Here is a 23,095-nt window from a genome sequence, read left to right on the forward strand (position 1 = left end):
CAAAAAAAAAAAAAAAAAAAAGTTTGTTTTTTATTTTTGTTTTATTGCATCTGATATAGTTCTTAAAATTCAACTCTAAGGAGTAACAATATACACTCACCAAGCCAGTGGCATAACTACAGGGAGGGCAGGGTGGGCAGCCGCCCTAGGGCCCGGGATGAAAAGGGGCCAGACAGGCGATGAAAAATAATAGGTCCCCCTAGGAGGGGACCCGAAAGGTTCTTTGCACTGGGGCCCATAAGATCCAAGTCACGCCACTGCACCGAGCAATTTATTAGGTACACCTGTACACCTACTTACGTATGCGATTATCTAATCAGCCAATCGTGTGGCAGCAGTGCAATGCATTAAATCATGCAGATACAGGTCAGGAGCTTCAGTTAATATTCACATCAACCATCAGAAAGGGGACAAATGTGATCTTAGTGATTTCGACTGTGGCATGATTGTTGGTGCCAGACGGGCTGGTTTGAGTATTGCTGATCTCCTGTGATTTTCAAGCACAACAGTCTCCAGAGTTTACTCAGAATGGTGCCAAAAACAAAAAACATCCAGTGAGTGGCAGTTCTGCGGAAGGAAACGCCTTGTTGATGAGAGAGGTAAACGGAAAATGGCCAGACTGGTTCGAGCTGACAGAAAGGCTCCGATAACTCCTCTGTACAATTGTAGTGAGCAGAATAGCATCTCAGAATGCATAACATGTTGAACCTTGAGGCGGATGGACTACAACAGCAGAAGACCAGGTTGGGCACTTTATTAGGGCCATAGTGTTCCTAATAAAGTGCTCAGTGAGTGTACATTATTACATAAAATTTTATTTGAATAAAAGACACATATGTTTAGAAAAAAATTGCCCTCATAAAAAAACGTTAAATCCAGGAGGCAATTGTGGCTCCTTTGCGAAAAGTACATTTCTGACACTGACCATAAAAAGTCATAAAACCTGTTTCATACCTTCACCACCTGTTCATCCTCACTGATGTGTAGGTACTCCAGATAGTGTAGGGCGTATCTCTCAATAGGAGTCAGCTGGACAACACAGACGTCAATCAATACATATTCAACACAACAGGCCTTACATTACATGCCACATATTATACTTCCTTAAGTTGAGCTGACACACTCATATTTGCGCATTCTCACCTGATCCATGACTGCTGCCAGCTCCTCTAACTGTGACACCTCGCCTCTTACCCCTTCCTCTACCTCCATTTTGTCATCTCCTCCCTCCACCTCTTCACTGCCTTTCTCTTCTCTCTCCATCTCCGTCTCCACCTCCTCCTGCTGGGTCTCCAGTCGGATGCTGTTGAGGGCTTGGATGTAGGGTCTGGCCACATGAGGGGGGATGGACTCTGATGGAGAGGGCTCCTGATGGAGAACCACAAACTCCTCCACCTTCTCTCCAGAGCCGGCCTCCACCTCAAACAGATCCTGAATGGTACGCTGTGAATCACAGACACAGATTTGAGTCTAAAACTATGAATATAATTGTGGGTCTGGGGCCAAAAGCTGTGGTTTTTGAGTGATATCAAGGACGATTGTGAAATCATGTAACTGTGTAGTTGCAAAAGCACGTCTACATAAAAGGAGGTGGCTGTATGTGGTTACCTGGGTTAAAAAGGCCAGAGTGTAGTCCATGCCCTGAGCAGCCACTTCTCGTATAAGGTCCTTAGTGCCATTCTTCAAGAGCTTCTCCTCAATGGAGTTCCCACTCTCCAACCTGACAAAGAATAGCATTAATAAAAGCAAAAACAAAACACAGCAAAACAAGTAACACCACCATGTCTAATGCCGATTCAACAAACGCTGTTAATATTTTGTCTTTGAAACTCACTAACAGATCAGAATTTGTCCGTCATCATGTTATGAGCGTCAATGGGACTGTGTGTTTGCTGACCTGTATATGTGTATGTCTTTGGAGCGGCCGATCTTGTCACACCACTCCTGTGTGCGCATGTCCATGCTAGGGTTCAAGTCTGTGTCGTAGAACACCATGGTGTCTGCATCAAACACGTGACCCACAGCTGAGCAGCAGCGATTGGTCAGGATGGTGCAGAATACCTGTCTGTTACGGTTAAACCTCTTGACCTGCTCCTGAGAGGGGGTGGGACAAGGGGACCAGGATGAGTTTAGCATCAGATGCAGAATCAACGAATAACTGTTCATAAGTTGTTCATTTCAGCTAGGCTTACATGACAACTACTGGACAAAGACCAGAGCAAGAGAAACAGAAAATGAAGACATAATTAAGCAAAAAAAAAAAAAAAGAACAAAAAAGATGTCCAAGATCAGAACAAAGGGCAAATGGCAGATTTACATTTAAATAATTCTTTAAGTGGATATGAGTGGTCTTGAGAGTTTGGCATGCATATGAAGGAGTCTATAATGTAAGCATCTTTTAAGGCCCTGTATGGAACTGAATCCAACAGGGAGGGAAGAGAGCTAAATCATCTACCCCCTTTCATTACAACCCAGAAACCCACATAGCTTCAGCAGGACCAGGAGTTGGCCAGGGGAATACAAAACAAAGCAAGCAGAACCAGAGGACAAAGCAAGCAGAACCAGAGGACTGAGCAACACAGAGTATGCCTTTTACCTGTCTCTCCTCCAGTGACAGGCTCTCGTCCAGCCGTACATAAGTGAGGTGACGGTTGTCTAAGAAGCCCTCTAGTAAGTCCAGCATGCTGGTCATCTGAGTGAAGATCAGCACGCGCCTGTTCTCGGCTCTCAGCTTCTGTAGCAGGATGGAGAGCGCCTCCAGTTTCCCTACACAAAGAAACAGCAGTATTGCACCACATTAAAGCCCCATAAATCATAACAGCATCTGAATGGGGTTATGGTGTCTTGAAAATACAGAGGCATCACAATCCAGTTCTATTTCTGCTGAGCAAGACATTTGCCCCTGATACAAAATCTTGACCATATAAGTGTATTTCTATCTCAAAATAATCAAGTTTTACTTCAAGGTGGCTATTGGCAAAACTCAAAAAAATATATGGCCATTGGGATTTTGTGGGCATATAATCCTTAATCCGCAGGTTTCACGGTACATCCAAATACATCTCTTTATTTGTATTTGTAAAACCTTTGGGTGAGTGGTGCTTTCCAATGCAAAACTCGCTACCGCAATGCTATGGTGGTTTTTAGATTTACCCACCCTCAAGTCTCTATGACATTCTGGTGCCTAGACACAGTGTATTTCCTGTTTAATCATAGGTCTGAGTGCCTACAAAATTAAAAGCACTCTTCTCCTCAACAAGGTATTTGAGGCATCATATATGTCCATAGCACAAATGGTGCAGTGATATGCCCCCAAGTTTAAACCTTATGGTTTTGGATTTAAACAAACACCTAAACTCAAGTATGAGCAATAGCAATCATAATGCTTGCCTTAGCAGACACCACTAATTAAAATATATCTGAAGGTAACAGTGCTATGGCACTACTGTGATACACACCTGAATCCATCTCCAGCATGTGTGCATCAGGGAAGCTGACTACGGGAGGAGAGGCCAAGCTACGGATCTCTGCATTGTGTGGAGCAGACACGTCCTGCAACTGTCGCCTGAAAGCCTTTTGTGCAAGGCTATAAGATGGTGGAGGATTGGCTGCATACAGCTGAGGGGGAGGGGCCACAGCAGCAGGAAGTACACAGGTGAACCTACAACATAACAGGAAGTGGTCAAATTAGATCACAAAGCTCTTATACTAAATACTTGATCATTTTATTTGAAGAACATTAGTATGATCAATGATTATAGGGATTTTTTTATTTTTAGCTTACTAAACGGTTTATGGCAAGCAAAATAAGGAGCTGCAAAGAAGTGTTTCCTTTTAAAAATACAAAATGTATATGCATGAAGCCCGCACACTATTGTTGCGAGATTTGTGTGAGTTTTACTGCAGTATGGCACCATGTCTTTATTTCAAATAAAGACATGTTGCTGAATAGTTGAATAGAACCGGCATGTACCTCTTCCTCAGGGTTCCTGCTGACTCCTGCTCACTGTTGAAGAGGATTGCTGAGCGGAGTGGTGCAACTGTGGACACGCAAGTCTGCTGAGCCCTCAGGCAGCTGTCTCTGCCCACCCAACTCCAGCGGGAGTGCTGGGGAGCCGGAAAGGACGGCGGAGGACGTTCCTTGTAAACGGAGCAGGCTTTGACCAGGTCAGAGCCATAGAGCACAGAGCGTGAGGACCGATGCACATTCGCATGAAACAAACGACCCAGGCGATCCTTTAGCTGCCGGTTTCTCTCCTCACTTGACTCCTAATAAGACACAGACAAATTTGAGTTAAGATTCTTTCCTCTTCATTTCCTTAAAAATATCTGTCTTTTAGACTCACTTGTGATGTGGCATTCGTTGAGGGTTTGGCGTTTGGATCAGCGTCTGTGATAGATGGAGCTGTTGCTGCAGCTGTTTATGAAAACAGGCAGAAAGAGTTGAAGTTAAGCAGTAGAATAAACACATATTTAAATTTAAGGATGCTTTGTGCTTAAACAACAGATAACTGTGTGACATATAGGGTGGGTGAGTAGTAGTGATATGCTATCTCATTTGCTGACATTTTTTAGTATTATGGATATATTGAAGTATAGGTCTCTGTGGAACAATAATGGGCGTTTCTCAATCTGTGGGTGTATTTAAATCGAGATGGGCGTTTTTCAACCATCCAATGAAAGCAGAGAATCTCATTGTAGTAATCAGTGGGCATTTCCAAACCAGGATGGGTGTTTCTGAACTATCCAATGAAAGTAGGGAATCTTATTGTAGTAATCAGTGGGCATTTACAAACCAGGATGGGCATTTCTGAACTCTCTCAATATAGTAGATAAATCGTGTAATGCGGCTGAAAGACTCCCATCCTGGTTTGAAAACGCCCACTGATTGGAAAAAGCCTATTTTGTTCTGCAGAGACACAAGTCTCAAAATATTGGCATTGTATCATAGTTATCAGTCATTGAAAAAAACATTTCAGTGAATCACTAATGAGAAGAACAATCAGCTTCTGGACTGAGCAGTGCCTCACCTTGCAGTTGGGTGGAGGTGGCAGTGGGAGGATGAGGTCCTGTGGAGTTTTGGACAGGCACAGCCTGAGGCACTGTGGACATCACCATAGGCGGTCCCTGTGCCCTGAGGAGAGGCTGTCCAGGGGCCGACACAATCTGCAGAATGTTGCCTGATGAAGACACACACACAAATGGGTGACCAGGATAGGAGGGAATAGGATTTACTAAACACATGCAAACCAAACATAACAAATTACACAAGTGACTGGCTATGGAAGTGAAAAGGGACAGAGAGGTGAGGAAGAGAATGAATATGGGCTGGACATTACCGAGTGTACCTTGGAGCTGCAGGGGATGGCCGGCGGTGAGCTGGCGAAGTTGGCTCGGGGATAGAGTGAACTTGTTGCCCTGGTATTGCAGGGTGACTGGGGTTTCGGGCTGGGCGATGCGGCCCTGCCCAACCAATTGGGCAACCTTTACTACATCTCCACCTTCAGCAGGAGATTGACACACAGAGAGGAAAAAATTATGCTGAATGACAATTGGCTGACAATGTGTCTTTGAGAGATACATTTTTTTTTTGTACGTTTCAGGGTGGGCACAGAAAGGGGCATGCGCAACCAGGGTGGATTAAACAGGAACTCAAAACTTATTTTTAAAACATAAAAAAAAAAATCTAACACCTGCAACAAAAACAGAGATGCACACTGATTTATTTAGCAGAGCAGGAAAAAGTGGAAAGAATTTGCCTGCCGTTTAAACAGTGTCCATGTAACAATATTTACATGCGAATAAGGTGCACAGAAACTAGTGATGTGGGGAGCAGTGCTCACATGCTTGACGCTCTTTACACCCTCAGAAAGACAGATGAAATTAATTAAAATAACTGGATCTGAAGAAGAAAAGCTGCACTGAGAAGGAGAGGCATAACAATATTAGAAGGCTTTCAGATCATCCATCAGCTGGGCTGTCTCAAAAAAAAAGAAAAAAAAAGGGATTAGTGTATAAACTGAAAGAAAAAAAGAAAAAGAGAATTTATGTCAGAAAAACAAAAAGAGGAATGCAGGAACTGGAGGTCAGCAGATACAGTCCGTAGCGAAATCTGAAGGGTCATGCTTGTTTGCAGATGAGGAGGATAAAGTAAACATTTAAGTGCAGGTGTACAAGGGAGAGAGAAGAGGAGAGGATGGACGGGTCTGCTGTGGGTGGTGGAGGCCACTTACTAGGCAACCGTGCCTGGGCCTGGGAGCTGAGTACCAGCCTCTGGGATACCAAGCTGGGCTGGAGGGGGAGGGTGGTAGGGGCCTGAGGAGCCACAGCAGGCATAGGCGCTATAGTGGTGACCCCTGCCACACCCAAAGCCAGAGGGGTAGAGGGGGGGTTAGGGGTGGCTCCTGTTAGGAGTGGTCCTGATGAGCTGCTGGTTGATGTGGCTAAGAGGGAAGAGGTGGAGTTAACTGTCTGGAATGACCAATCAGGAAGAGTGTGAAGAGAGTGAAGGACAAACAAATCTCATTTATCCATTTATTACTATACATGGAACATCCTGATCAATTTTGTTTTATATTATTGTCAATGAAATGCTAGCTAATCAAACAGTATTTAAAAAACATACATGCAGAGGTTATTAAATGGGATTTCGTCTAGTTGGGATAAGAGGGCTATACATTCATCTGAAACAATGAGTGATTTACACACTTCAATACTGAGCCATTTCAAAAGGGTTTTTAAAAGACTTAGCATAGGGGCGACCAGAAGTAATGCTTTAAAAACATGTAAGTTGCACAGAAGACTTCCTACACAAAAGAACTGATGAATACATGTTTTCCAGGGAAAATACATTTTTCCTTTTTCCAAAGTAGGACATCTGCATCAAATTATGGCATATACAAAAATCACATTACTTTATAAAAACCTTTAGGTTGTGAGGTAGCCTTGTGTTTAAAGGAATAGTTCACCCAAAAATTATTACTTGCTTTCATGCCATCCCAGATGAGTATGACTTTCTTCTGCAGAACACAAACAAAGATTTTTAGAAGAATACCTCAACTCTGTTGGTCCGTTCAATGCAAGTGAATGGTGGACAGAAATTTTAAGTTAAAAAAAGCACATGAAGGCAGCATTAAAGTAATCCATACTACATCACGTTTAAATTCATGTCTTCTTAAGCAATGTGATTGGTGTGGGTGAGAAACAGATCAATATTCAAGTCCTTTTTTACTATAAATTCTAATCCCTGCCCAGTAGGAGACGATATGCATGAATGTGAATTGCCAAAAACAAAAAAAGAATCATGTGAAAGTGGATATTTATAGTAAAAATAAATAAATAAAAAAAAAGGGATTTAAACTTGATTTGTTCTCACCCACAGCTATCATATTTCTTCAGAAGACATGGATTTTACCATTGGAGTCTTATGGATAACGTTTACGCTGCCTTTATATGGTTTTTGGACCTTCAAAGTTCTGGCCACCATTCACTTGCACCTACAGAGCTGAGATATTTTTCTAAAAATCTTTATTTGTGTTCTACAGAAGAAAGAATCAGAATGAGCTTTATTGCCAAGTGTTCTCATGTACACAAGGATTTTTTTTGGTGATAGGAGAAACAAGTGCACACAGAACATTACAGTGAGACAGAATATACAACAAGGTAAGAGTATAAATAGACATACAAATAATAGGACATAACAGAATGGCGTATGTACATGTGCAAGTGGTCATGTATGTGCAAGGTAGGGGTATGTACTGTTATTGAATTAAATATGTGAATTTACATTTGTACATGAGATATGTATTTACATTATTGCACTATGGGGGAGTTCTAAGGCAGTTTAATTGTTCATGAGGAAAATGGCCTGAGGGTAAAAACTGTTCTTGTGCCTGGATGCCCTGGTGCTCAGTGCTCTGTAGCACCGGCCAGAGGGCAACAGTTCAAAGAGGGAGTGGGCATGGTTTGTGGGGTCCAGAGTGATTCTACCTGCACGTTTCCTCACTCTGAAGATGTACAGGTCTTGGAGGGTGGGCAGGGGGGCACCAATAATCCTCTCAGCAGTCCTGGCTATCCGTTGTAATTTCCTTCTGTCTGATTTGGTGGCTGAACCAAACCAGACAGTTATAGATGTACACAGGACAGACTCAATGACGGCCAAGCAGAACTGTGTCAGCAGCTCCTGTGGCAGGTTGAACTTCCTCGGCTGGCAAAGGAAGTACAACCTCTTCTTCACAATGGAGTCTATGTGGGTGTCCCACTTCAGGCCCTGAGAGATGGTAGAGCCCAGGAATCTGATTGACTCCACTGCTACCACAGTGCTGTTCAGGATGGTGAGGGGGGGTGCAGTCAAAGCAGGCTTGTAGATCCAGCTCTGCTTCATTGGTCCATCTCTTTACAGTCCTTACTTCAGGCTTAGCTGATTTTAGTTTCTGCTAGTAGGTTGGGAGATGATGAACCAGACAGTGATCAGAGAGTCCTAAAACTGCACGTGGGACAGAGCGATATGCATCCTTTTCAGTGGTCCAATATATTTCTTTCTCTGGTGGGGCATGTGATGTGTTGTTTGTATTTTGGCAGTTCATGGGTCAGGTTAGCTTTATTAAAATCTCCCAGAATAATGATAAGAGAGTCCGGGTGTTGTTGCTCTGTGTTTGTGATGTGATCAGCCAGCTGTTGCAACGATGTGTTCACGCATGCTTGTGGCAGGATATAAACATTCACCAGAATAAACGAGGAAAACTCCCACAGCAATTAGAAAGGCTTACAGTTGATGAAGAGTGTCTCTAAATTAGGACAGCACATCTTCTTCAACGCTGTTACATCTGTACACCAACTTTCGTTGATGTAAAAGCATGTTCCACCGCCTCTCATTTTCCCCGATAACTCCGCGATGTGATCCTCTCTGAACAGCTGAAAGCCCTGGCAGATGTAACGCGCTGTCCGGTATTGCTTCACTTAACCAAATTTCAGTGAAACACTGAGCAGTGGAGTTAGAAAAGTCCTTATTTGTTTGAGTGAGAAGAAGCAGTTTTGTTAGCGAGGGAGCGGAAATTCTCCAGATGTATACTTTGCAGCAGAGTCCTAAAGCTATGTTGAAAAAGCTTCACAAGTGCACCAACTCGCTTCCCTCACGTGCGTCTTTTGGATCGCTTGTAGAGCACCGCTGCGCCTCCAACTAAGATGTCTAATAAAAGGTCTGAATAATCAAACACCATCAAAACATTATCAGGTATGCTCTGCCGAATATTCAGCAGTTCATCCCTAGTGAAACTGATCAGGAAAGAGTGACAAAAAAACATGACAAACAAACAAAAATAACAAAAACGCTAGAGAGCTCCACACCGAAGCAGCCATCTGCGGTGCCATCTTTTTCTGGAAAATCATACACATCTGATATGGCATGAGAGTGAGTAAATGATGAGAGAATTTTCATTTCTGGGTGAACTATCCCTTTAGCAGTGTTCTAACCAGACTTGATGCTATTAAGTTACAAGCAATTACAGTTCTCTTTTCCATGTAAATCTTAGTTTTGATCTTGATCAGCAGCGAAAAGCAACAGAATATTTTGTCAATAGCTTGGTGTCTATTTCAGTGGTCATGCTGGGTAGCCTCAGCAACACTGAAATCTTACTGGTCCAAAATTCCACTCCACATACAGTAGCTGTATATTAAACATCAATATAAACTGCTTGGCTCAAATTGTGCTGTATAATGCAGTATTTCCATTTTCAGTGTGGATAAAATAATTGCTTGTCGCACAGCACCTGGATAAAGTGTGCACATGTGCATTTGGACAGAAAGTGCGTTCGCTTGCACAAAGGAAGTGAACAGTGTCTTGATCAACAGCAAAATACATGGTGTTTTTTTTAATCTAGTGTTTGTATATGACCGCTCTTACCCTGTGTGGAAGTGGTGGTGGTGGTAAGGGGTGATTTGCCCTTGGGCTGTGCACTTGGGGCAACAGTAGCAGGGGCGGTAGTGGTGGTGGGGGCAGTAGTAACAGCAGTGGCACACAGGGCTTGAGTGGTGCTGCTGGTCATGGGGACCAGGCGCCCCTCTGGTTTGGTTCCATACTGCACAGGCAGGAACAACCTGAAACAACAATTATCCAAAAGTCAACTTCACTGCATTAATATTCCACAAAAGATATAATGGAACATGACGTTGGTCAGATCTGTACCGGTGTGCCTGGGGTTACGCGTTTATAGCTGGTGGAACTGTATGGATTTTGATGTAATGTTCTTGATAATAGAACAGGACTTTCACACCTCATAGGTTTGATCTTGCAGGGTTTAGGCCTGGGTGGAGGGTCGGGTGCACTGTAGATCTCCTCGATGAGCTGCTTGGTCATCTTAAGTTTGGGCAGAACTTCCTCGGCCTCGTGACGTGTCCATTTACCCTCGTTGCTGATCAGGTCAAAAAGGGACATATCTACAGTCTGGAGAAGAGAAACATGTGTATCTTAGTCACACAAAACTACCAGCTTTCACTTCCATAATCCATGTCCCAAAAACAATTTCTCTATTACTTCTCTTCCTCACCTTCCACTGGTCTTGCTGCAGCACAGTGAGCACCAAGGATGGGGTGTTATACTGCAGTGGCTGACATACATAAGAGTTGTGTGTTTCTCTGGCCTGGATCAGGTCTGGATGGTTGCAGATCTTCTGTAGCTGCATAAGAACCTCCAGGACCCTCACAAAATGTCCTGTCTTTAGGGCCTCCTGTGCACTAGAGTGCAAAAGAGAAAAGACAGCCACTCAAAACACAAACTGGAAGGCTGAACGGATGACACTAGAGTGTGTGTCACATGTAATGTCAAGACAAGCTAGACATGATGCGTTTTTGTCTGAAAGCATTTTTATGCGGTGGTGCTAACCTGGGTTGAATGAGGATGTCCTCATACATGGTCTTTTGTCTCTTGGAAAAACGGCACTTCAAGATGTGTTCATACTTCTTAGGCAGTTGCTTCTCTACGTCCCTCTTGGAACGGCGCAGAATGAAGGGTTGAATCATCTACAATGGTGAAAGGGGGGTGGGGGGGGGGGGGGTGGAGGAGAGAGTAATGGTTTTTAGATTGCTATAAAAATAGTCATATAGTCATGGTTAAAGAAATGGACTGGTAACCAAAAGGTTGCAGGTTCTAACCCAGCAACAGACGTTTTATGAATTACCATAATGGTGCCCTTGACCAAAGCACCTTAATCCCAGGTTGGTGTCTGTCGACGTTTCTTATTATGCCTTTAAGTTGCATAATTGTGTATGTGTGTTTGCCAGGATTTACCCTATGCAGTCTGATGACCAGTTTGTGGCAGTAGTCCTGGTTCTGATCGGTGCCAGGTTTGACAGGGAAGTTGAGGTATGGGTGAGTGATTCCAGGCAGGAGAAAATGAATCATGGTCCATAGCTCTTTCAGAGTGTTCTGCAGAGGCGTGTTGATTAAGAGAATCCTCTGATGACTGTTGAAATGTCAGAAGTAATACCATAAAAACACATAAAATACAATACTCATTTAATTAGAAATACATTTTATTCATACAATGCATTTTTAAACAAGCAACTTAACTTTTTGTAAGGTATAAAATGTACTACAGGAAAAGCATAAATCTACGTGAAGAATCTACACCAATCAAAGTGATTGAGATAAGAGAATGATCTCTTGAATACTGAAATCTAGAAAACAGGATCTCAATAGGGACCAAACTGAAAACTGTTCAGTGTGTATTGAGATGTCTCCTAACCTCTTTATGTTGAAGATGGTCTCCCAGTGTTTCTCAGTCATGTTCTTGATGAGCTGCACCTCATCCAGGACCAGGTGCCTCCAGTGTCTCCTCAGGAAGTGAGCTTGATCTTTCAGCAGGAGCTTGTATGATGTCACACACACGTGGAAGCTGTTGGGCTCACACCACCTCTGCAGACAGGTATGTGGGGGAAAGTGATTACAGACAACAGAACAAATAGGTACCCACTCGTGAAATTCAGACTTTTCCATGAGGCTCTATGGTAAAAAATGTCAATGACCTACAAGTCTGATTTGAAAACATCTGTGAGCTAACTGCTAAGCACAGCTCCGACAAAAGGGCAGTTATTACAGCAAGTGGCATACACAAATGGTAGTATGAGAGACACCGTAATGGGCTAGCTTGCTGTGGTTCATACCGATCTCTTATATCTGCGCTGCCTTTGGTTTCCAAGGTACAGGAGTATCTTCAGCCCAGGACACCAGCGTTTGAACTCCATCTCCCAGTTTAGCAGCTTACAGGTCCTCACAACCACCAGGTGTGGCCCCCAGATACCTGCGACACCCACATGACACCAGGTCAGATGTCCCATTTTATTCTTAATGTTACAATAAAGGCTTGAGAAGACAACCAAAAATTATTTCGGATGTTTAATTTATTAAACATCTTGTTTCTATAAAGTTAAGTGCTTGGTGGTGGTACCCTGGTTGCAGGCCAAGTGAGCAAAGTAAGCCACAGTCTGTATGGTTTTGCCAAGGCCGGTTTCGTCTGCCAGGATGCCGTTGAGGTTTCTGTGGTGGAGGCTTGCCAGCCACTCCACCCCGACCTGCTGGTACTCTCTCAGAGAGCCATGCAGCAGAGAGGGAGGGGAACGACTCTGAGAGTATAGAGAGAACAGCAGAGTGATAGGACAATTAGAGACAGTGTGCCTACATACAATTAAATTGATTTTTGATTTAAGCTTTAGTCTTTTTAAAACTGTCTCTAAGATAATTACACAGGAAGTCTGTCTGGACTCACAGTTAGAGTAGTCCTGGCACTGCCTTTAGGCAGAATGAGGTCTGTTGCTGCAGCAACTTCAGCGATATCCTTTGTGGGCTTCCCATCAGCGCCAGAAGTCGTCCGCTCAGCGCCACGGTACTGATCCATACTCAGCAAAGAGTCTATCAACACTGCTTCATGTGGACTGTCCAATGGAGAATCCATGTCTAAATAGAAAAAAGCAGAGAGAATAAACAAAACGTTCATTGCGACATCAAATCACTGCCAGGAAGTGATTTATTATAATTATTTTACATTTGAAAGCTTTTGACTTTTGACATTTATAACCAAATGGATTGCTTCTAAATTCAGTTCTTAAGCAGCAGATGTACACAGACCATCAGCTTCCTCTTTGTCTTCATCCTCACTCTGGCTGGAAGGTTGCGGCCAATCAAAACCCTCAGCGTAAGCACCAGCATACTGTTTCACCAGGTCATCCAAAGGCACCTCAGCTAAAAGACAGACAGACAAGGTTTAAAGTACTGCTTGACTGATATACTTTTCTCCAAAACTAAATAAGTAGAGACCAGAGTGGGCTATGGCAGATTTAATGTCAATATATACAATACAATGATGAGACATACCCAAAATTCCTGTAACTTCATAAATTTTACAAAAAATTCACTCCAAAAACCTTTGAAAACAGCAAAGGTGCATTATCCACTGACCAAGTGGGCATGGTTATACCAATAATCTAAATAAATAATAACAATCGGGTCACGTGACGCCATGCGAGGATCAGACATGTGAACAGTGAGCTCTGCGCACTTTGCTAGTTTTAATGCCTTTTATGACATAAACAGGTGAGATTCGATACACTCTGTTCCATAACTGTTCTTGGAGGACAATTCGTCAAAAAATTCAAAATCATCGGGCTCTGGAGATATTAAAAGACACAATCATGGTCAAGCTGACACCCCTGGACAAGCCGTGGACCAGGGAGTCTATTTTTTCAGAGAGATGAGGGAAATGCGGTGAGAGATGTTGAACATGTCGGCAATGTTGACGAAGGTCGTTGCTGACTTGGAGGATCTTGCTGTAATACGTTGATCGATCACTGCCATGGAGGCAAAATTTACTGATGCGGTCACAAGAGTGGGGGATGTCGACAAACTGATTATCTGGAGTCATCGGAGAGGGAATTATCTGATAATCCACTAGCGACTAAGGTGGATTTGGAGTGTATCTGGGAGAAGTTGGAGGACATGGAAAACCGTAGCCGGCAGAATAACATCCATATCGTGGGAATCCCTGAGGGAGCAGAGGGACAGAATATAGTGGAATTCCTGGACAGACTCTTTCCGAGTCGTGACATAACAGGCCATAAGTTGGAAATCAAGCAAGCTCACAGGGATCCGGCTCAGCGATCCGCTGAGGGAGACAGGCCCCGATCAATTCTGGCCAAATTTCTGAGATCATCCGATAAAGATCTTGTTACGCGAGGCGAGGAGTAAAGGAAGGCTTTCTTGGAAGAACCATAGCATTTTCTTGTTCCCAGACTTTGCGAACATGACAAGAGAGAAACGTGATCGATTCAAAGAATGCAAGAAACATTTACATCAACGGAAGGTCGCTTTTGCACTGATATTCCTGAATTGAGAATAGATGCTAAGGATGGCTGTAAAACATTCACATGCCCACAGCAATAGAATAGAAGAATAGAAGCCTTTATTTTGGTCACATATTATACATACATTTTTGCATATATACAGTGAAATTTATTTGTTTCCACATATCCCAGCTAAGCTGGGGTCAGAGTACAGGGTCAGCCATGATAGAGCGCCCCTGGAGCAGATAGGGTCAAGGGCCTTGCTCAAGGGCCCAACAGTGACATCTTGGCCGTGCTGGGGCTTGAACCCCCGACCTTCTGGTCAGTAACCCAGAGCCTTAACAGCTGAGCCTGTTTGAAGATCGCTTGACTGTTTGAAGATTCTGCGTGCTCTTTTTGTGCCGTTTGTTTTGTGGAATAACATTCCTTGGAACAGTTGTGGATGAATCTGCTCGTTCTTTGTGCTTATGCCTCCTATTGGATGGAGTGTGTTTCGTGGAGTATTTTTTTTGCAGGACATTGGAATGATTACGTCATTTGCTGCACTCATGAGCAGCCGGCTCACTGAACATTTGTTTGACTGTCCGAGGAAACTGAACAGCTTTAAAAAAAAAAAAAAAAAAAAAAAATTTTTTACACACCAAGACAGTTTTGTGAATGAATTTACACGTTGTGTTTATTCTGCCTATTGGCTGGAGTTTGTTTTTGATATTATTTTCTGTTTTGTAATTCTGTCTCGCAGAATCTGTATAGAAGCACCGGACTTGAGCAATCCGATGGAAAAGTTGTCGTGGGGACTCTCGTAGGCGTACATGGACTGTTTGAGTTTAGAGGAATGGATGCTGGTTGGCATTGTCATTCGCGGGGTTAATACGCATGTTTTTCTTTTTTCTGTTTGTTTGGTTCGGGGGGAAGTTCGGGGTTTGATTTTCAGACAGAACTGAAGTGCCGAATGTCGTCTGATGGCCTCAGAGATTTGACCCGACTGAAATACGTCACGGAAGACGTTTGGTTTTGGCTTTTCAGGGCAAGACAGTCATATTTTGAGTCAGGGGACAAAGCAGGGAAGCTTTTGGCTAGATATATAAAGCAGAGAGAATCCTTTTCTACCATTCCCTCAGTGAAACCTGCTGGTGGTGAAATATTTACCCATATTTCCATGGAATTCAACGCAGATGATATTTTATTATTCGTCTCCGACCCCACTAAGTCTATGCCTTGCCTCCACAGAATTATTGATTCCTTTTCTAAATTCTCAGGATACAGAGTAAATTGGTCTAAATTCGAAGCTTTGGCTCTGACAGCTTATTGCCCTGTAACAGCTTTTCAGAGGGCACCTTCCAGTGGCCCAAACAGGGCATTAAGTATTTGGGTATTTTATTCCTAGCAAATTTGTGTGATTTAGTTGGAGTTAATTTTGACCCTTTAATAAAAAGGTTTTCGAGCGATGTGAGCAGGTGGGCATCATTACATTTATCTATGTAATTAATAATATAATGTAATTGATGTTATTAAAATGATTGTATTCCAAAATTCAACTACCTGTTACAGTCTCTCCCTACAGATGTCCCCCTCTCTTATTTCAAGCAATTTGATTGCATAGCGAAGTCCTTCATTTGGAATGGTAAGCGTCCCAGATTACACTTCAATAATTTACAAAGGCCGACTGACACAGGTGGGCTAGGTCTACCCAAGATTGTTTTTTATTATTATGCATTTGGTCTAAGACATTTGGCCCACTGGTCACTTCCACCTGAGAGAGCCCCTCCCTGGTTTTGTATTCAACAGGAAGTTCTTGCCCCTATTTTTCCATTGCAAAGCCTATCAAACTAACCGGAGAAGTTAAGTTACACCCTGTTATTTCGCATTTGCACTTGGTATGGACAAAAGTGTCCAGAGTGTTTAATGCGGATGTTTATTTAAATGTTGCTTCGAGCATGTGGCTGAACCCAAAATTATGTATTAATAAGTCCCCTTTCTGCTGGACAGAGTGGACTGTGAGAGAGGTTAATACGCTCGGTGACCTATATAAGAGTGGAGTGTTGAGATCCTTTGAAAATATGGTTCAGCATTTTGGGATTCCCAGGTCTCAATTTTTTAGGTATTTACAGCTGCGCCACCTGCTCTGTACTATTTTTGGCAGTAGTATACACCCCCCTAAAGCGGCAGACACTCTGGGACTGGTGATTACTGCTTTTGGAAAAGGTCATGAGGCATCAGTGTATTACTCACAGGATTCTAAAAAACATCAAATCTACATCTAGAGATGCAAGGGTGCGCCTTATGCAATTTAAGAGTTTACATCGATTCTATTGGACCCCCTCTAGATTGTATAGGCTTGGTCTTAAAGACACACACACTGCTGGCGATGCCAATCAGAAGATGGGGACACAACCCATGTTTTTTGGTGGTGTGTTAAGATCCAAGAATTTTGGTTGAGGGTTCAGAGTTTTATGTCTGGGCACTCAAATTTAATTTTGCCCCAGACTCTGTATTTTAGGAGAAGGGGCATTCATTAATATAGGGGATAAATACATAAAGATCTGGGTTCTGGCCAGTGTTATGATCGGCAGACAAATTATTCTTAGGGGATGGAAGTTGGCTGGAGCACCCTTGTTTCAAGAGTTGCATACAGAGATGGGCAGGGTAGTGGAATTTGAAGGAATGTCATATAGAAGGCTAGGTAATATGGAGTTATTTAATAAAAAATGGGGCAACTAATTTGCCTTTTTAGAAGATTCTTGGGGAGGGGCAGAGGAAGATTTGTAGTTTTAAACGTATGATTTAAAAAAAAAAAAAGAATATATATTCTTAAGTGTTTCCTCTTGTCTGTTTTTAACTTTTTTGTATTTGTGTATACTTTCATTTGGTGTTAGACCACTAGATGTTAAGAGGTTTATGTTATAATTTGATTCTATGTATGTTCTGTTTCTTCAATCCTGATTGGTGTTTCTTCAATCATTTTTTTTTTTATCAATAAAATGTTATTATCAAATAAATAATAACAATCATAAACAATAAAACCAATAATAAGGGATAGTTCACCCAAAAATTTAAATTCTGTCATCATTTACTCACCCTCATGTTGTTCCAAACCTGTATGTTCCACAGAAGGATGTCATGACTGTTTAGAACATCATGAAGGTGAGTACATGAAATAAAAAATGCCAATATATTTCAGTTGATCACAAATATATATGCCATTCTGCATAAATTAAAGGAATAGTTCAAAAAGGAAATTCTCCATTTTGCCCTAGGCTCTGTGTTCTAGGCGATGTGAGGGAAATGTTCGGAGGGAAGGGTTTAGGTTCATGTAGTTTGATTCCGTGTTTCCTGTTATGTTCGTTTGATCTGTCACTGGAATCAATAAAAACTGTTAACAAAAAAAAACAAAAAAAAAAACCCTTCTCTCATCATTTACTCACACTTATTCCATCCCAGATTTGTTATGACTTTTTCATCTGCTGAACTCAAATGAAGATTTTTAGAAGAATTTTTCAGCTCTGTATGTCCATACAATGCAAGTGGATGGGTGCCAAAATTTTGAAGCTCCAAAAAAATATAAGTCAGCATAAAAGTAATCCATACGACTCCGGTGGTTAAATCAATATCTTCAAAAGCGATATGATACTTTCATTCTTCTTCTTGTGTTTTTGGTGATGCACATTCTTCTAGCATATCGCCCCCTACTGGGCAGGGAGAAGACTTTCAAGCAAAAAAGGACTTAAATATTGATCTGTTTCTCACCCACACCTATCATATCACTTCTGAACATATGGATTAAAACACTGGAGTCGTATGGATTACTTTAATGATGCCTTCATGTGATTTTTGGAGCATCAAAATTTTGGCACCCATTCACTTGAATTGTATGGACCTACAGAGCTGGAATATTCTTCTAAAAATCTTAATTTGTGTTCAGCAGAAGATAGAAAGTCATACACATCTGGGATGCCAAGAGGGTGAGTAAATGATGAGAGAATTAACATTTTTGGGTGAACTATCCCTTTAAGAAAAAGTGCTGCACAACTGTCTGATACATACTCAAAGACCAAGATGCAGCCACAGTAAGTCGAAGATGAAAAAGTTTACTGTTTAAAAGACATGACCAGAAGAAAGGTAAATCTCACCTTCTTTAGTCAGTTCGGCTAGCTCAGCTTTCTGATCAGCTACAACCTCATTAGCCTCCTGTTCCTCTATTGTACTCTCCTCATCTTCAACTGCAACAACACAAGGCAATTAAAAAAAAAACACGCACACACAGGCAAGAACACACAAAAAAAGTGGCAAGCTTAGTAAGTATAAATGCAACACATACCCTCTACATCAGACAGAGAGGTGCTGGACTTTCTCTTGCGGGATGAGCCAGCCTCCTGCTAAAAGGGAAAAAGAGGGTTAAAGTCAGCTTGCATGTGCTATGCATTCTCAATTGTCATGAACATGCTGATGAGAAGACAAGTAAAGCAACTGTGAGGAAGACAGTATGTTAGAAGATGTAAGCCTCAGTCACCATTCACTTTTTCCAAACAATGAAAATGAATGGCGATGGAGACTAGCATTGTGCCTGACATCTCCTTTTGTTTCATAGAAGAAAGCTGTCATATGTGTTTGGAACAATATGAGGGTGAGTGAATGATATGAATGACAATTTTAATTTTTGGTTGAACTACCCTTCAAGACAGCTCATTGAAGATGGCCTTACCACTTTATTCTCTTTATCTGACTTCTCTCCTGATGTCTGGGCAGGTTTAGCGCATTGCCCTGTTTCAATACAAAGTATCAAATATAATTTATTTTGAATTCAACTCTGATAAAGTCTGCACATTCAGCTGTAAAAAGCCTGATATCTATCATTACTCATTCTCACCTTTGCTTGCAGCCTTCTGCAGGCTGAGGACTTTTTGTTGTTTGTCATAGATCTCAAAACGCAGTTTGATTTCCACTACCTGTGGAAAGAGAACCAGAATGATAGAGTAGCCAGATCTCCTGCACTTATCCACTGCTCATTGTGGGAACTATCATAAACCCATCCACAAATAGTGGTATAGCATGTATGCAATTGAGTACCTGTTCAATATTGGACCAGAAGTAGTCAACACCGCGAGCAATAGTGCTGGCAATGTGGCGCAACCTCATCTCCTCCTCTTTCTTTACTCTCTCCTCTGTCTTCTGCTCGACATGGTAACGTGCGCATGTACGCACAAGCTACGGACAAAAGTGTTGTTTAACTCTACATTAACCAATGGTGGAGTTTCAGACGTTCTAAACTGAATTGTCTAGTGTTTACAAATATATATGAAACATTTGTTAGCTGGCTGCTGTATATTTAAAGTGGTCAACATTTGTATATTAGAGACTGAGTTAGTGCACATCCTCTCACCTTCTTGGCAGCAGCCATCTTCCAGCGCCTCTCTTGGGCAAAGTCTGCAGCCATCCACTGCATCTCCTCTAGCAGGTAATCCCAGTGGGACTTGGGCCTGCAGGCCTCCTGCAGCTTGGGTAAGCGGCTGACTGACCACTGGCCCTCTTTACGGAGCTCTGCGATGCGCTGGTGCACATGGCTCTCCTACAATCACACACGCATCAAAAGCCTGTCTTTAGAGACTTTATAGGTGGCACCAAAAATGTTACAAAATTAACCATTGTTTTCATGGATATTAAACCTTAATGCTGATGTGTAAAAATGTGTTTAATGTTAAAATATTTCCTTCCATCCCAGTTTTAAATACAGGTCTGAAAACCTGTTTCAAAACCATTATTTTTGCAGTTCTGATGGTTACGCTGTAAATGCACACTTCAGCTTTAAAGTTTGCACTAAAATGCAAGAAATTACTAATTGCTTTGGTGTCTTGAATTTTAAAAATCCTTGTTGTTTTGCCCCTACCAGCTTGGCTTGTTCTGCTTGCTTGTCCTGAGAGCATTCCTGTGAGTTCTGCCCGATGGGACTCTGACCCAGCCCAGACATTTTAAGTCCGGTGGTACCATTAGTGGCAGCAAGTTTGGACTGGGTGGCAGGGGAGAGGTTGGGGCCAGTACTGGGTGTGCGGACCGGGGCAGAAGAATGTGGGGAGGGGAGAGAGGATGGGGATGTGAGTGGGGAGGGGGACATGACCGGGGTGGAGAGAGAGTTGGACATCAAGCGCTGGGCAGGCTGGGAGGAATCTGATCCAGGACGCACGAGTGCCACAGTCTAAAAGAGAGAAACGGATAATAAAATGTAAATGGGAGTGTCACTGTAAACATCACATTCCTAAAATCTAGCATCTCAGTAATCTCTTAATATTTAAGGTGCTTTAAGTGACTTCTGTCATTTTGCTGACTTTTGCTAAACTTAGCAACTGAATTAGACAACCTTGATGTCAACCACATACCCTATCTCCAAATCTCTGCCCACCTACCTGACTCTTTTTTTTTTTTTTTTTTGCCATTTACAGAGACTAGAGCTGTCACAGAGACAGGTGAGATTTCTCAGGACACATTATTTTAAAAATATCTGCCAGGTGGGCTGGTTTGAGTATTTCTGTAACTGCTGATCTCCTGGGATTTTCACGCACAACAGTCTCTAGAATTTACTCAGAATAGTGCCAAAAACAAAAAACATCCAGTGAGGGGCAGTTCTGTGGACGGAAATGCCTTGTTGATGAGAGAGGTCAACAGAGAATGGCAAGACTGGTTCAACTGACAAAGTCTACGGTAACTCAAATAACCGTTCTGTACAATTTTGGTGAGACGAATAGCATCTCAGAATGCTATTCTGAGATGCGGGTTGGCGCTGTTTTGGTGGCATGAGGGGGACCTACACAATATTAGGCAGGTGGTTTTAATGTTGTGGCTGATCGGTGTATATAAAGGCCACCTTGCTTTCTAAATATTGGTATCGGCCATAAAACAACAACATCAAACAAACAAAACACATAACGGTTGACCACTACACTCCACTCTATACTCACTGCATGTCCTGGCTGCATGATTGACTGCTGCATCTGCTGCTGTTGTTGCTGCTGCATCTGAAGGTGGAGACCTGACTGCATGTGTTGAAGTTGTGCCTGCAGCTGTGCATGTGGGTTGACTGAAGCCAGCACTGCTCCGGAACTCTGCACACCTGGCACCTTCACCTGTGCCTGGTGCTGAACTCCAGCAGCCTGAATCTGCTGCTCCACCACCAAGGCCTGACCCTGGGACAGGGAGAGGGGCAGCCCTGCCATGGGAAGTCCACCCTGGGGAAGGCGGCCAGGAAGCTGTGGGGGTGGAGTGTGGAGACTGGCGGCGTTCTGGACAGGGGGACCTTTGGACGGGTCGTACTGCTGCTGGTTTTGTTTCTGCCCACCGATCTGGACTGTTTGAGGGGTTGGTGGCATACCGCCTGTTAAGGAGAGGCACGGTGAAGGAAGAGGAATAGAGTAGGAAGAGGAGGGGAAGGACAAAGGGATAAGGGATGGATGAGGAAGGAGAGTTCCACAGAAGAAGAGAATAAAAAATTAGAAACAGTACATTCTCTTAGTTTATGCCTGTATACCAATACCGCCAGACCACATGTAACAGGATATCAAAAAAGAAATTACAGTACACTTGGCCAAATAATTTATTTTATTCTGAAGGTCTTTCTTTAAAAGTCAAAAATGTTTTATTGGACAAGTCTGAAATAACAATACATTTTACTTGTCTTTTTTTTTTTATGTTTTATGATGAATCTCACAAAACCAGTCAATAACAAGTCTGGGTTATAATTATCTTCATTATCCTAAAACCAGTCTTCACTTAATGTATGCAAACTTTATATATTTTTTTTTTTTTTTTTTTTGAATTTATGGGAATGATGTTATGAGTTACCAGCAATGTATTACACACTGCTGGAGAAAAGGGAACATTAATGAAAAATTCTGTTCATGTCACAATGACTACATAGCAAAAATCAAGGAAGATTTATATGTTCTAATGAATGAAAATTAGATATTTTAAATGTAAAAATAAAAATATTTCATTCAATGCTTGAGAAAACTACTATGATGAATAAAACTAATCATGCATTACCATTTAATCTGTAAGTGGAAAAAGTGTAGATAAAAATAAAATAAAATCAAGGAATCAAAAAAGATTAAAAGAAAGAAAGAAGGGAGAAAAGCACAAAAGAAAATGGACACGACTGAAGCACTGACACAAATCATGAGCATGCATGCATGAAGCAGGTGTATGTTTGCAACATCTGCATTAACACTTTGCACTACAAAACAGCAAAGCAGAGGGTAAAGCAGAGGAATGACAAGGGAAGTTTAGCACAGCAGAAGGCACTGCCAAGCTGCAAACATTAAACAAGAATCTCCCTCTTTTAGCAGTTCATCATGAACAAAATCACAGTTCACGCCAATTTCATTACTCCTGAACTTTAGGAGGCTAAAGGATCTGTTTTATTATTAGACCTTACTTGAGCACAACTTACAGTACCTCACCATCAGGTCTGAAACAGACTTGAAGTCATAAAGTAATGTTATTAAGATGAGGGTGTGAACTGAAAAGACAGTGACAATAAAATGAGGAAAAACAAAAATTTGCGAGATGAAGGGAACCAGGGCTGAAAATGCACTGAGACACCAAGTTGACAATGCAGTGAGTTTAGGGAGGTGAAGGGGGACTCAGAGGAAAATATGTCAACTATAAAACCCAGAAATAAATGTAAAACAAACATGATGTGATAGAGGACATCCCAATGGAGAGAACAGTTTGGACTCATCATCCGATGAGCCATAGATGGAATCAGAGATGCCTT

At 42.2% G+C, this 23,095-nt stretch overlaps 1 protein-coding gene and 1 non-coding gene across 4 annotated transcripts in view; both read right to left on the reverse strand.

Moving 5' to 3' along the window:
* The window catches only part of LOC127424125 (E1A-binding protein p400-like), a 38,664-nt gene that overhangs the window by 9,788 nt on the left and 5,781 nt on the right, over positions 1-23,095 (reverse strand). The window contains exons 5-33 of one of the 3 annotated variants that reach the window (XM_051669040.1): positions 21,282-21,694; positions 20,216-20,521; positions 19,712-19,897; positions 19,399-19,536; positions 19,199-19,277; positions 19,034-19,092; positions 18,650-18,707; positions 18,462-18,551; positions 13,121-13,234; positions 12,762-12,949; positions 12,444-12,618; positions 12,160-12,296; positions 11,742-11,911; positions 11,285-11,459; positions 10,880-11,016; positions 10,545-10,731; positions 10,272-10,441; positions 9,902-10,095; positions 6,234-6,443; positions 5,340-5,501; positions 5,031-5,180; positions 4,347-4,417; positions 3,974-4,269; positions 3,459-3,661; positions 2,597-2,766; positions 1,898-2,094; positions 1,609-1,720; positions 1,144-1,443; positions 955-1,029 (exon numbers count right to left, since the gene is read on the reverse strand). In XM_051669040.1, coding sequence (XP_051525000.1) covers positions 955-1,029; positions 1,144-1,443; positions 1,609-1,720; positions 1,898-2,094; positions 2,597-2,766; positions 3,459-3,661; positions 3,974-4,269; positions 4,347-4,417; positions 5,031-5,180; positions 5,340-5,501; positions 6,234-6,443; positions 9,902-10,095; positions 10,272-10,441; positions 10,545-10,731; positions 10,880-11,016; positions 11,285-11,459; positions 11,742-11,911; positions 12,160-12,296; positions 12,444-12,618; positions 12,762-12,949; positions 13,121-13,234; positions 18,462-18,551; positions 18,650-18,707; positions 19,034-19,092; positions 19,199-19,277; positions 19,399-19,536; positions 19,712-19,897; positions 20,216-20,521; positions 21,282-21,694 — 4,922 coding nt within the window. The remainder of the gene's footprint in view (positions 1-954; positions 1,030-1,143; positions 1,444-1,608; positions 1,721-1,897; positions 2,095-2,596; positions 2,767-3,458; positions 3,662-3,973; positions 4,270-4,346; positions 4,418-5,030; positions 5,181-5,339; positions 5,502-6,233; positions 6,444-9,901; positions 10,096-10,271; positions 10,442-10,544; positions 10,732-10,879; positions 11,017-11,284; positions 11,460-11,741; positions 11,912-12,159; positions 12,297-12,443; positions 12,619-12,761; positions 12,950-13,120; positions 13,235-18,461; positions 18,552-18,649; positions 18,708-19,033; positions 19,093-19,198; positions 19,278-19,398; positions 19,537-19,711; positions 19,898-20,215; positions 20,522-21,281; positions 21,695-23,095) is intronic. The other 2 variants (XM_051669039.1, XM_051669042.1) reach the window with 2 other exon arrangements.
* On the reverse strand, positions 2,385-2,519 carry LOC127424777 (small nucleolar RNA SNORA49). The gene has a single exon (XR_007894524.1). It is a non-coding gene; the product is annotated as a small nucleolar RNA SNORA49 (small nucleolar RNA).

The sequence above is a fragment of the Myxocyprinus asiaticus genome, chromosome 33 (assembly GCF_019703515.2).
Source record: "Myxocyprinus asiaticus isolate MX2 ecotype Aquarium Trade chromosome 33, UBuf_Myxa_2, whole genome shotgun sequence".
Classification (NCBI taxonomy): domain Eukaryota; kingdom Metazoa; phylum Chordata; class Actinopteri; order Cypriniformes; family Catostomidae; genus Myxocyprinus; species Myxocyprinus asiaticus.